This window comes from Myxocyprinus asiaticus, chromosome 15 (assembly GCF_019703515.2).
Source record: "Myxocyprinus asiaticus isolate MX2 ecotype Aquarium Trade chromosome 15, UBuf_Myxa_2, whole genome shotgun sequence".
NCBI classification, from domain to species: Eukaryota; Metazoa; Chordata; class Actinopteri; order Cypriniformes; family Catostomidae; genus Myxocyprinus; species Myxocyprinus asiaticus.
The window spans coordinates 27,949,180-27,963,105 of NC_059358.1; the positions used below are offsets into that span (position 1 = coordinate 27,949,180).

The 13,926-nt window shown below is 44.7% G+C and overlaps 1 protein-coding gene across 2 annotated transcripts; it reads right to left on the reverse strand.

The window, feature by feature from the left end:
* Positions 1–854: 854 nt before the first annotated feature.
* LOC127453274 (roundabout homolog 3-like) lies at positions 855–13,410 on the reverse strand. Of its 2 annotated transcripts, none has more exons than XM_051719512.1 (10): positions 13,195–13,410; positions 12,105–12,145; positions 11,735–11,896; positions 4,029–4,172; positions 3,720–3,941; positions 3,318–3,439; positions 3,093–3,195; positions 2,832–2,986; positions 2,680–2,747; positions 855–1,266 (listed from the first exon to the last, which is right to left on the reverse strand). In XM_051719512.1, the coding sequence occupies exons 1-10, from the start codon at positions 13,374–13,376 to the stop codon at positions 1,170–1,172; spliced, it is 1,296 nt and encodes a 431-aa protein (XP_051575472.1). In that variant the 5' UTR covers positions 13,377–13,410; the 3' UTR covers positions 855–1,169. The 2 variants fall into 2 exon arrangements, with proteins under 2 accessions (XP_051575472.1, XP_051575471.1); XM_051719511.1 differs by having other exon boundaries at positions 3,318–3,565.
* Between the last annotated feature and the right edge of the window lie 516 nt (positions 13,411–13,926).

Here is a 13,926-nt window from a genome sequence, read left to right on the forward strand (position 1 = left end):
GCCTGCTCCCACCTCAGTCCATATACTGTAGTATCAAAGGCAGTTCTGAGGCTAATTTGGTTCTGTGTGAAATGCAGCAATAGAGTAACATTAAACTTTGTTATTGTCATAATAGAGAATATTTCATAATTTAGTTTTATATTTTATATATATAAAACTAAATTATGAAATATTCTCTCTCTCTCTCTCTCTCTGTATATATATATATATATATCATAATACATTCTTTCTCATAACATTATTTATGCAACTGTAATTGCTGTGTAAATGCATTTCCATCACATCTGTGCAGCATTAAGCAGTCTGTGTAAATAGACCTTTTCTTGGTATATAGTATGCCACTTCAGATGCAGCTTCTGTGCCACCTTTACATTGAAAAGATGGCTTTGGATTCAGTTTCACCCAGAAACGCATTTATTTATTTATTTCAGAACCAGTTTGAGTTTTATTCACTATAAAAAGAAGAAAGTCTAAGCTTTCTAACAATATAATTGTTTTGTTTCTACTCCAAACCATTGTTGATATTTAATCATTTAAATGCTTTCCTTTAGTGCATAAAACTCAAAATGTGTCTCTAGGACAAAACAACTCAAAATGATGGAGCAGGGAATAAATATCCTATTAATTGCTACATGTCAAGCTTGTGTGCCATACCAAAATACAGAATTTTTGTCATTTGTTCTATCTGTTTTGACATCTGTGAACAGCTGTGTGTGTACAAGTATGTATACACCTGTGAACTCAAACAATTCCAGCTGCACCAGTTTAGGAGAAGGTAAATTCTGCTCAATAAAGCTATAGTGCAAATGTGGGGAAATAGAGACCACCCATGTACACAACCATCAGTGCACACATTCATGTTTGAAGAGTATTAAAATTTTATTGATGAAACAAAAACTGAAACATTCAACATTATGGTCATTCAACAGTTTGGTTCTGAAAACATTTACATTACATATTTAGCACAATATTGAAAAGGCAACAATCAACCGTGCAACACCATTCAGTCTAAGGTCTGTGTTCACGTTCTACAGCAAAGCTTACAAGTGCATGTCTCATTTGTTGGTATCAGTTGTCTGTACACAATATGCATTTTGAAAAGCACTGGCCCAGTGTGCCACATGATTTGTATCTCTCAGTGACTGCAGTCTTCCACTCTCCAGTACAAATCAGTTATATGGTTTTGGACTGTTGTGTGTTTTACATTGTTGTCTGGAGACTGGAACTGGCCTCACTCGCTTTCCCAACACAACCTCTCTCTCAGATCTTAAAAGAAACACATGTTATAACACATCATAAACAGTGATAAGACTGTGTTGTAGTCTAAAAAACATATTTTTTGTCTCATAAAGACAGAACTGCCCCTGAAAACATTTCAAAATAAATTAGTTGATACATATGGACTGTGTAAACATAACATCCCTTTTCACCTCAACAGTCAAATGATGGGGTGTCAATAAGGTGACATTGAATCAATTCTTTATGAATATAATGAAAATGACAACATTAGAACTATAAAGGATATAGTACAGGGACCCCAAAAGATTTTTGAACACTTAAGGCACAATTAAAAATGTATGAATGTCTTTGCATTATATATCAAAATACCAAACCAAGTGTCATTTATTGTAAAGAAACATAACACAAGCATTACTATAAAGCACAACATTTAAAAAAGAAGTTTGTTAGATTTCAGATTATTAAATAATATAAATTGTATAAAATTTAGACAAAATGTATTTGGATACTTTCTAGTTGTCAGACTTAGTGGAATATGTCTATATAAGGGATATTCCGGGTTCGATACAAGCTAAACCACGTCGACAGCATTTGTGGCATAATGTTGATTACCATAAATATTAATTTGGACTCACCTTCTCTTTAAAAAAAACAAAACTAAATAAAAAGCAAAAATCGAGGTTACAGTGAGGTATTTACAGTGGAAGTAAATGGGGCCAATTTTTGGAGGGTTTAAAAGCAGAACTGTGAAGCTTATTATTTTAAATTCTTCTGTTAAAACTAATGTATTATTTGAGCTGTAAAGTTGTTTATATTGTCTTTTTTGTTGTCATTTTAGGGTTTACGCCGTTATGTCGTCATGGCAATAAAGTTGTGAGACTGGATGTAACTTTACACAGAAAAGGTTAGTTAGCGATTTTATCACACTAAAATCACGTTAACACACATATGCTTTTTCTCTTGTGGCTATACTTTTGAAAAAGTGAGTATTTTAACGTTAATGGATTGGCCCCATTCACTTCCATTGTAAGTGCCTCACTGCAACCCATATTGTTGCTTTTTTTTTTTTTTTTTATGAAAAGGAGCGACAAATTTAAATACATTTTTTTAAATATTATACCACAAAAAAACTTGTACTGAACCCTGAATACTCCTTTAATGTGATGAATTACACCTGGTTACTTTGTCAAGGCACTAGCTGGTTAAATGTACTTGCAAAAATTACTAAGAAAGAGTTAGTTCTGGGAAAAGGTCTAGCAACCTTTATTTACAGATGCCACTTGGTTTGATTTTCTGTAATCTAGTGAAATGAAGTAGCCATGACATAACTGGAGATGGCACAGATGTGCAATATTGCACAAAAAGAAAAGAGAATATGCACAGCAAATTCACGGTGACCAAATAACTGTATCATTGTAGTATAATTGTAGGAGGAGGTACCTGTTGCATTGGCAGTAGTCTTTAGCTGTAAGAGGTTGCCGCATGGATCTCAGCTTTCTTACCCTCCTCTACAGTAAAGAAAGTAAGAAAGAAACCATTTAATAAGCCTCTTCCTTCTTTTCTGTCTTTCTTTTAATTAATATTTTTCTCACTTGTATTTGTTTGTTCCTCTGTTGGACAAGAACAGTCAAGATGATAAGTCCAATTAGAACCAAAGAACTTGCTCCTACAGCAACCCAGACCCACAGCTGTACACCTAACACATCCTTGGTCCAAGGTCCCTGACCAGGCCCTTTCACACTGGCGACTGTTTAATAATCATTACAAACAGACAGAACTGTTACCTGCAAATCTGGAATGGGATTCATAGTTCAGATTGCAAAGATCTGCAGTGCTGTTGTGCTGTGTTGTACCTGAAGGGCCAGCCACAACCTTCAACATCGTCTCGGCAGTTTGCTTCAATCCACCCTCAAACTCCACTGTACACACAAATTTACCTTCATCACTACGCTGCACCTGAGGTTGACAGAGAGAGCAAATAAGAGGTTAAATGACTCACAACATCAAATGAAAACAGATATTGTTCATGTCAATCAAATAAACAAACGTAAACACAGATGAGCATATAGGGCATTCACATTAATCAGGTTGATATCAAAGTTGGTGCCGAGTTGTCCACTTGTAAATCTGACTTTGGATGAATTCTTGCCATTCCACTGTAAGCCTTTGGCATATGAGTTTTCTAGTGCTGGGAAAGAGACTGTGGAGAGATGGTCAGCATTCCAATTCCCACTCACTACACGCGGAGAAGATGTACTGTTAGAGAGAGAACAGGGCAGCACTATGTTGCCCCCTTGAGGAACTTCAACATCTTTGGTCTGGAGACCTGATGGAGACCCACACATTTTATTCACAGCACAAAATGTGCAATTTAGCATTTTGCTACAATACCAAAATGGACAATGTCTAACATTATTCAAAAACACGTTTATGTTCAATAAATTTTGTATAATAACAACAAAGTTAAGAGGGATACCAACCAACAACAGCCAATGTTACATCTATCTTCAAGTCCTTGACCTGACATGTCCATTTGCCTTCATCATTTGAGGTTACGGGCTTCAGGGAAATTACTTGGTCACTTTTACTGTATTGCTGGCCAAGGGGACTCAGCCAATGTACTTCAGTTTGTGGTTCTCCTTCAATGTTACAGTGCAGCTCTACATCAGACCCAGGAGATGCTATGGGTGGTTCTGCAAAGACTGAGGAAGAAAAAAGGGGGTAAATATGAAAAATCAAGTAAATTTTATCATTTATATATACTTTTCTCTGTTGCTGTCCTCTCTCACCTGATACAACACGCACAGTGTATTTTTCCCCTGACTGCCTGCATGAGTAGACTCCTGAGTCACGTGTCTCCAGTTTGGATAGTTTCAATATGTTTCCAATTACATGCGCTTTAGAAATAATATGGGCTACAGTTTTGGAAGTACCTTAACAAATAAAGTCATTTATAGTGTGACTACTTGAATAACTGCATTATATTTTATTCAAAGCAAATAAAATAGTTATATCAATGGTTGTACAGTTGTGCTCAAAAGTTTGCACACCCTTGGAGAATTGGTAATATATTAACCATTTTTAAAGAAAACATGAGTGAGCAGGCAAAACACATTTCTTTTATTTCTTATGGGATTCATATTCAACTGTAGGTTATAACAGAATGGCACAATCATAAAACAAAACATGGCAACAAAGAAAAAAATGAAATGACCCCTGTTCAAAAGTCTGCATACCCTTAGTTCTTAATACTGTGTATTGCCCCCTTTAGCATCAATGACAGCGTGCAGTCTTTTGTAATAGTTGTCTATGAGGCCGCAAATTCTTGCAGGTGGTATAGCTGCCCATTCGTCTTGGCAAAATGCCTCCAGGTCATGCAAAGTCTTTGGTCGTCTTGCAAGAACCACATGTTTGAGATCTCCCCAGAGTGGCTCGATGATATCAAGGTCAGGAGACTGTGATGGCCACTCCAGAACCTTCACCTTTTTCTGCTGTAACCACTGGAGGGTCAACTTGGCCTTGTGCTTAGGGTCATTGTCATGCTGGAAAGTCCAAGTGCGTCCCATGCGCAGCTTTTGTGCAGAAGAATGCAAATTGTCTGCCAGTATTTTCTGATAATATGCTGCATTCATCTTGCCATCAATTTTCACAAGATTCCCGTGCCTTTAGAGCTCACACACCCCCAAAACATCAGTGAGCCACCACCATGCTTCACAGTGGGGATGGTATTCTTTTCACTATAGGCCTTGTTGACCCCTCTCCAAACATAGCGCTAATGGTTGTGACCATAAAGCTCTATTTTGGTCTCATCACTCCAAATTACAGTGTGCCAGAAGCTGTGAGGCATGTCAAGGTGTTGTCGGGCATATTGTAATCGAGCATTTTTGTGGCATTGGCGCAGTAAAGGCTTCTTTCTGGCAACTCGACCATGCAGCTCATTTTTGTTCAAGTATCGTCGTATTGTGCTCCTTGAAACAACTACACCGTCTTTTTCCAGAGCAGCCTGTATTTCTCCTGAGGTTACCTGTGGGTTTTTCTTTGTATCCTGAACAATTCTTCTGGCAGTTGTGGCTGAAATCTTTCTTGGTCTACCTGACCTTGGCTTGGTATCAAGAGATCCCCGAATTTTCCACTTCTTAATAAGTGATTGAACAGTACTGACTGGCATTTTCAAGGCTTTGGATATCTTTTTATATCCTTTTCCATCTTTATAAAGTTCCATTACCTTGTTACGCATGTCTTTTGACAGTTCTTTTCTGCTCCCCATGGCTCAGTATCTAGCCTGCTCAGTGCATCCACGTGAGAGCTAACAAACTCATTGACTATTTATACACAGACACTAATTGCAATTTAAAAATCCACAGGTGTGGGAAATTAACCTTCAATTGCCATTTAAACCTGTGTGTGTGTCACCTTGTGTGTCTGTAAGAAGGCCAAACATTCAAGGGTATGTAAACTTTTGATCAGGGCCATTTGGGTGATTTCTGTTATCATTATGATTTAAAAAGGAGCCAAACAACTATGTGATAATAAATGGCTTCATATGATCACTATCCTTAAATAAAAGACAGTTCCCTATCTGTCACTCACTCGACGTTGGTGTCGATGTAGTGACACTAGGGGTCACTCTTGGGAGCCCGAGACACCTCCGGTCTTTGATAAAAGGCCAATGAAAATTGGCGAGTGGTATTTGCATGCCACTCCCCCGAACATACGGGTATAAAAGGAGCTGGTATGCAACCACTCATTCAGATTTTCTCTTCGGAGCCGAACGGTCATGCTCACTGAGCTGAATACTACTGTTCATTCACCTGCTGGATCTGACGGCGCATTTCAGCGGCTTCTCCCTCCTCTGCACTGGTGCACTGCAGAGAACGCCCCTGGGCGCTTCGGCAGAAAAACTAGAGAGTATATTTTCTGAAAGAGCATTTTTCCCCTCTAAAAGAGTATATATTTCTCTAAAAGAGCGCACACACGGAACGTCTTTTTAAAGACGCGTCTTTTTAAAGATGCTTTTCCGATTGTGTGTTATTCCTGGTTGTGCTCGTTATCTCTCGCCTTCTAACGGTCACGATCACTGTCTTTCGTGTCTGGGCACTGCTCACGCGGAGACAGCGTTCGTGGATGGTCACATTCTCATTGCGAGAATGTGTCCATGGCAACGTTGCGGTCGCGGCTCGCCTTCGTAAGGAAGCGAGCCACCCCAGAGGTTCCCGCCTCGGTCCTTTTACCCACGGGTTTGAGGCCAGCGCGGCTAGCACTGGGGGCGATTTGGGGACCCCAATGGGACCGCCTCCGCCGGGTATCCCCCCGCGGACCTCCCATTCCCCAGCACGCTCGTCTGCCCCGATCGGGCTTCCGGGTGAGTCCGCCGGCTCGTCTCACGGCGAGTTCGACCTCTTATTCGGAGCCCGCGAAAGTGATGAGCTCTCGAGCGCAGCATCGGAGATCGGGCTCGTCCAGTCGGAAGCCTCAGCTGGGCTCCTCCCTTCACAGGCTGACGCGGAGATGACGACATGCTTTCCCGGACAGCCGCGAGCGTCGTTAGAGTGGATTTCACCACTCTTCCCTGAACCCTCGCGGCTCTGTGATTGGTTCCTGGGCTCGCGGCGCCGCTCAAAGCCACGCCCCGCCCCGTTCCTTTCTTCCCGGAAGTGCATGAAGAGCTGACAAGGTCGCGGGAGGCACCTTTTACTGCCCGGTCCCGATCTTTTCAGCTTCCCCGCTCTCACTACCCTCGATGGTGGGACGGCCAAGGGTTATTTGGCAATCCCCCGGTGGATAAAGGCGCTCGCGGTGCACCTGTGCCCGCAGAGCGCCGCCACCTGGCGCGGGTGCCCAAACCTCCCGTCCAAGGCCTGTAGGTTTACGTCGTCTCTGACGGTCAAAGCCTACGGCGCTGCTGGACAAGCCGCCTCCGCCCTGCACGCCATGGCTCTCCTGCAAGTCCGCCAAGGCGCTAAAGGAACTGCACAAGGGTAGTTCCGCCCCGGGATTGATGCAGGAACTGCGCTCGGCGACCGACCTCGCTCTCCGAGCGACGGAGGTCATGGCGCGGTCTCTCGGGCGGACGATGGCCACACTAGTGGTCCAGGAGCGCCACCTTTGGCTCAACCTGGTCGAGATGGGTGAGGCCGACAGGACACGATTCCTTGCTGCCCCCATTTCCCAGGCGGGCCTATTCGGCGACACCGTCGAGGACTTTGCCCAGCAGTTCTCGATGGTAGAGCAGTAGATGGATGCTAGCCGGCTTGTCCTGCCCCGGCGTGGCTCAAGATCCCGCACCCCATCTACTCATCGCCGAGGACGTCCCCCTGCGGTGACTGCACCGGCTCCGCCGCAGTCCGCCACACTGGCTCGGCCCCGGCGTGGAGCCCACCGCAGGAAGCCGACGCCACCCATCTCACAGCCGGCACTGAAGAACCCACGGAGGTCTTCGAAGCGCCCCTGAGACGGGCGACCCAGGGACAACGAAACCCGCTGCTCTGGAGCTGGTAAGCAGATCTTCATCTTTTTGTTACCTTTTGCATTTAATTGCGCTGCATGCCCAAGTGGCTGCAGTACTCAAGAGCTCCGCAAGAGTGGTTTCCTTGTTCCCTGGGTCACATATCCGGTGTGTACGGCTGGCATCACGACCACCGTCCACCAATCCATTTGGCAGGTTGGCGCTCCAGCGGCGGTCTCCCGCCCTGAGCGCCCAGCTGTGGCACAAATCCGCCCCCGATGTGACAGTCTCCACGGGTCATGAGGACAGGCCTCTTCCTCCCCTGTCCCAGGCTGTTCCGGGGGTGGTCACAAGGAGCCAGGTAAGTGCTTCAATGTCCTCGGACTCAGCACGGCCACGATGTGGTGTGGCACCTCGAGCTCCGCCCCGCCGGTACATCCGATGACGTTGTCCCTTTGGTCCCCCTTGTGCGGAACTCGGACGCATGGCTTGCGCTTTCCAGTCCGTCACGAGGGCTGGTCCGGACCATCCGACTCGGCTGCACGATTCACTTCGCCGGACATCCGCCCAGGTCCAGCGGTGTCCACTTCACCTTGGTGAAAGACGGAAACGCTGCTACCTTGCGCGGAGATCGCTACCCTCCTACGGAAGGACGCGATAGAACCTGTCCCTCCAGCCGAGATGAAGAAGGGGTTTTACAGCCCCTACTTCATTGTACCAAAAAAAAAAAAAAAGAAAAGGCGGTGGGTTGCGGCCAATCTTGGACCTGCGAGTACTGAACCGGGCCTTACACAGACTCCCGTTCAAGATGCTGACGCAAAGACGCATTCTAGCGAGCGTCCGGCATCAAGATTGGTTCGCGGCGGTAGACCCGAAGGATGCGTACTTTCACGTCTCGATCCTTCCTCAACACAGACCCTTCCTGCGGTTCGCGTTCGAGGGTCAGGCGTATCGGTACAAAGTCCTCCCTTTCGGCCTGTCCCTGTCTCCTCGTGTCTTTACGAAGATCGCAGAGGCTGCCCTTGCCCCGTTAAGGGAGGTGGGCATTCGCATTCTCAACTATCTCGACGACTGGCTAATCCTAGCTCACTCTCGAGATGGGTTATGCGCACACAGGGACCTGGTGCTCTCACACCTCAGCCGACTAGGGCTTCGGGTCAGCTGGGAAAAGAGCAAGCTCCTCCCGGTTCAGAACATCTCTTTTCTCGGTTTGGAGTTGGACTCAGTCTCCTTGACGGCGCACCTTACGAACGAGCGCGCCCAGTCGGTGCTGGCCTGTTTGAAGGCGTTCAAACAGAAAACAGCGGTTCCACTGAAACAACAGGTTACCCTAAAGGGAGAGTGGAGACTCCACCTTCAGGTGGTCCAGCTGATTTGGAGTCGCTTCAGTCAGGCACAGGTGCACCTGTTCGCCTCCCAAGAATCCTCCCACTGCCCGCTCTGGTACGCCCTCACCGAGGCCTTCCTCGGCATAGACGCGCTGGCACACAGCTGGTCCCCTGGCATTCGCAAATATGCGTTTTCCCCAGTGAGCCTGCTCGCACAGACCCTGTGCAAGGTCAGGGAGGACGAGGAGAAGGTCGTCCTGGTAAGCACCCTACTGGCCCGCCCAGACGTGGTGCTCGGACCTCACGCTCCTTGTGACAGCTCCCCCCGGGCAAATTCCCCTGAGGAAGGCCCTTCTTTCTCAGGGAAGGGGCACCATCCGGCACCCGCGCCCAGACCTCTGGAATCTCCATGTCTGGCCCCTGGACGGGACGCGGAAGACCTAAGCTGTCTCCCACCTGTGGTGGTAGACATGTTCACTCAGGCTAGGGCTCCCTCTACGAGGCACCTGTATGCCTTTAAGTGGTGTCTGTTCGCTAAGTGGTGTTCTTCCCATCAGGAAGACCCCCAGAGGTGCGCAGTCAGATCAGTGCTTTCCTTCCTGCAAGAGAGGTTGGAAGGGAGGCTGTCCCCTTCCACCTTGAAGGTGTACATTGCTGCCATAGCAGCACACCATGACGCAGTTGACGGTAAGTCCTTAGGGAAGCATGATCTGATCATCAGGTTACTAAGAGGCGCCAGGAGGCTGAATCCCTCCAGGCCATGCCTTGTTCCCTCATCGGACCTCTGTAGTTTTTCAGGGTCTACAGAGAGCCCCCTTTGAGTTTTGCAGTCAGCCGGGCTTAAGGCACTCTCCTTGAAGACTGCCCTCCTGACTGCGCTCACTTCCATCAAGAGGGTAGGTGACCTGCAAGCGTTCTCTGTCAGCGAAACGTGCCTGGAGTTCGGTCCGGGCTATTCTCACGTGATCCTGAGACCCCCGACCGGGCTATGTGCCCAAGGTTCCCACCACTCCTTTTAGGAACCAGGTAGTGAACCAGCAAGCGCTGCCTCAGGAGGAGGCAGACCCAGCCCTGTCGTTGCTGTGTCCGGTGCATGCTTTATGCATCTATTTGGATCGCACGCAGGGCTTTAGAATCTCTGAGCAGCTCTTTGTCTGCTTTGGTGCACAGCGGAAAGGAAGCGCTGTCTCCGAGCAGAGGATCGCCCACTGGCTCATTGACGCCATAACTATGGCATGTCTCGCCCAAAACATGCCGCCCTCGGTAGGGTTACGAGCCCATTCTACCTGTGGTGTAGCGGCTTCTTGGGACCTGGCCAGAGGTGCCTCTCTAACAGACATTTGCAGAGCAGCGGGCTAGGCAACACCCAACACCTTTGCAAGGTTCTACAACCTCCGGGTGGAACCGGTTTCGTCCCAGGTAGTGGCACGCAACATAAGCGGATAAGCCCGGGATAGCCAGCCGGGTGTATCGCTTGCACATAGCGCCTTCCACCTCCTTTTGAGCTGAAGACATGCGCTGTTAATTCCCAGTAGTGTTCACAAAAGTTGTTCCCTGGTTGACTTCCTCCGAGCCCTGTGGCAGTCGAGTTTTCGGAGAGACTCGCTGCCGGCCCAGTACACGTGCTAACTAAGAGCCCGGTTCTGGGGTAGGTGCTCCGCATGTGGCGGTTCCCTGTAAGGCTAACCCCATGCGATCTATATCTTCCGCTAGTTCGTTTCCCTACTGGCAAACTGCGTCTTCCTTGGGCAGAGCCCCTCAGTCTCCATGTTGTAGTAACTCCTCCCCCATTGGGCAGGATCTACCTTGAAGGCTCTCCACATGGTTGGAAAGACCATGTGATGTATTCTTCCACTTAAATATCCCCCCCTCTCTTGGAGGTGTGGTCTCCGCGGTGTCCTCCCCTTGGGAGGGACACCCCCCGACTAGACCTGGCGGTCCAGTCAGATAATCCCCCTTCTTTTTTAGGGAGTGGAAAAAGAGAAGGGGAAAGAGGCCACAACTGCGTTAAGCCTGTCTCTATCTCTGGGTAGTCGACTTGTCCCCAAAAAGGGCCGTTTGACACTCATAACTGTGTTGGGGGAGGTTACGTGTCGACCTGGTGCGCTGGCTATGAGGCACACAGCAAGTCTGCCCACCACACACCGCCAGTTCACGTAACACAGTTCAGCCTTGTGGCGTTTTGTATAGGGACCCCTAGTGTCACTACATCGACACCAACGTCGAGTGAGTGACAGATAGGGAACGTCATGGTTACTGGTGTAACCTCCGTTCCCTGATGGAGGGAACGAGATGTTGGTCCCTCCTGCCACAACGCTGAACTACCCGCTGAAATGGCCGGACCTTATATCGGCTCCTCAGCGTAAAACCTGAATGAGTGGTTGCATACCAGCTCCTTTTATACCCGTATGTTCGGGGGAGTGGCATGCAAATACCACTCGCCAATTTTCATTGGCCTTTTATCAAAGACCGGAGGTGTCTCGGGCTCCCAAGAGTGACCCCTAGTGTCACTACATCGACACCAACGTCTCGTTCCCTCCATCAGGGAACGGAGGTTACACCAGTAACCATGACGTTTTCTTGCATGATCAGTCATATTTTCAAAATCAATGCCAAAATGTAACAATTTCTGCCAGAGTATGCAAACTTTTGAGCACAACTGTAAATGATGATGAATCAAATGTTTCAACAAACTGTATTCAGAGGAAAGAAAAACTGATACCCTTCCATCGAGTTCCTTTTTTGCCAAAAATGCTAAAGATGCGAGCATCGTTAAATTTCCACTCTAAATCACTGTCTGGATGTACACCACACTTCAGGGAAATGTCACCCCCAGCATGCCGATAAAACACATCATCACATTCTCCAGAGGATATCCACAGGGCTGACAGAGAGAAGGATAAAGAGGAAGGGAGGGTTAAAGAGAGGGAGACCGAGAGAGCTAAAGAGGATGTAATATCAGTTTCATTTAATATAAATGACTTGTACATATAACCGAAAGAGTGCATGCTGAGTATTTACAGACAGTTTTAAAATCATAGGTATAGTACAGCTTGATTTATATTTTGCTCTATGAGTTTATTTATGCTCACCAAAGAGGAGAAAAAAGATCTTGAATGAAGACATTCTGTTCCTTAAATGTGAAAAAAAAAAAAAAAAAAATCCAAATGAAGAAAATATATACATTTTAAAACCAAAACAAGTTATAATTTTCAATGGCTTATAAATTACTGTTCATAAAAAAAGACTTGAGGCTTGATATGCATCGTTTTTTTTTCATCTAAGAAAAAAGTGCAAAACATCTATGTGGCATGGACCACAAAAGCAATTTCCTTCATTGTAGTTTTGCTTCGTTCTTTCATGATCTCATTTTTCAGTGAACATTTGGTGTAGAAAATTATGCTCATAATTTTAAATGATTAACAGTAAACTGATTTCAATAAACTGAGATAAAAAAAAATAAAATAAAAAAACATCAGCCAATTTCAAAATCTTAAGGATAAACAAGCTAAACAAAATATTTGATGCCTCCTAATCTCATGCAGACTTTAAAAAGAGACAAGCAAAATATATTATTTTTTATTTATTTCTTTATTTTTTAATCTCAGTTTTAATGGCCTAATGGATCTTCAATGTATGTTAATATAGGCAAGTTTCTTTTAGAGTGTTTATCGTGTGCCTGAACATTTCTGTTTGAATCTATAAACTATTATTACTTTTAGGATTAAAATCATTTTAGAAGTTGCCTATTTTAATACATCCAGCAAAATCTTATGTTTTTATAACAAATTGTGCATTTCGTCATTTAAAACATTCGATTCCCAAAGTAGCCTAAAATGTTTGCCGTTATTATTTTTGAACATTTTATTCACACACACACAGTATATATATTAAAAAACATTCAAATTAACTTAACGAAAAGATAAAATTATATAAATATTAATGATCACGACAGAGAATTAGTTTTTTTTTTTTTTTTTATTCTTTTGGTTGTTGAAAATTGCCATTCATGAATCGTTATTTCACCACATGCAACAAACCATAATTCATAGTTTTTACTCAAAATTATTTATTATTTTGTTTTCTTTTCCCGATTTCATTTTAGTGACTGGTTTAACTTAGGCATTCTATTATTTTTCAAAATTGAAAGATCTTACAGAAAGTTCTGATGTTTATACTCACGTCTGGATGCTGAAAATGATTTTTGTCAACGTTTGAAAAAGCCGTTCTGCACTTTTAGTCCAGCTGGCAAACAACAAATCTGCGTGTGAGAAAGATGCCAATACGCAAACCTGAATCTCCTCAAGAAACTGAAATGAGCTAACAGAGCGGAAGACGAAAAAAATGCAGTTTGGAGAGCACATGATAATGTATGGCAGAAAACGCCTCTGTCTCTCATTTGCAGTTCTCAATGGAAGTTCCTTAAAATGAGGGTTTGTTCCGAGAATTTACCTTATATACAGTATATTTACAGAATATATATACTGTAAATATACTGTGTGTGTGTGTATATATATATATATATATATATGCAATTTGATGCCATTCTTTTCTTTCTATGTAAACTAACAAGACAAAATAGCATGGGCACACTGATTTAGGTGTTAGGAGCTTTAGTAAAAGAACAGCTTATACATGCTGCAGTGCATATAAAATGCATTTTCACATAAGCTATCAATTGCTCTGGCTACTACACTGCAGTTTACTTACAGGTACCTTTCAAACAGTGAAATATGAGTGTTGCTAGACTAGTTAAATCTCGAAGCCACGCTTAAACTTTCCATTATTAACCAAATATGATTTGTCATTGGTGCTGTTTACTCACACCCCAGTTTCTTGCTTAAACAATAGAATGATCCCACTATCAATACTAAAGTTTATTGCTGACATTGCATTTAGCTGAAAAATCCTTAA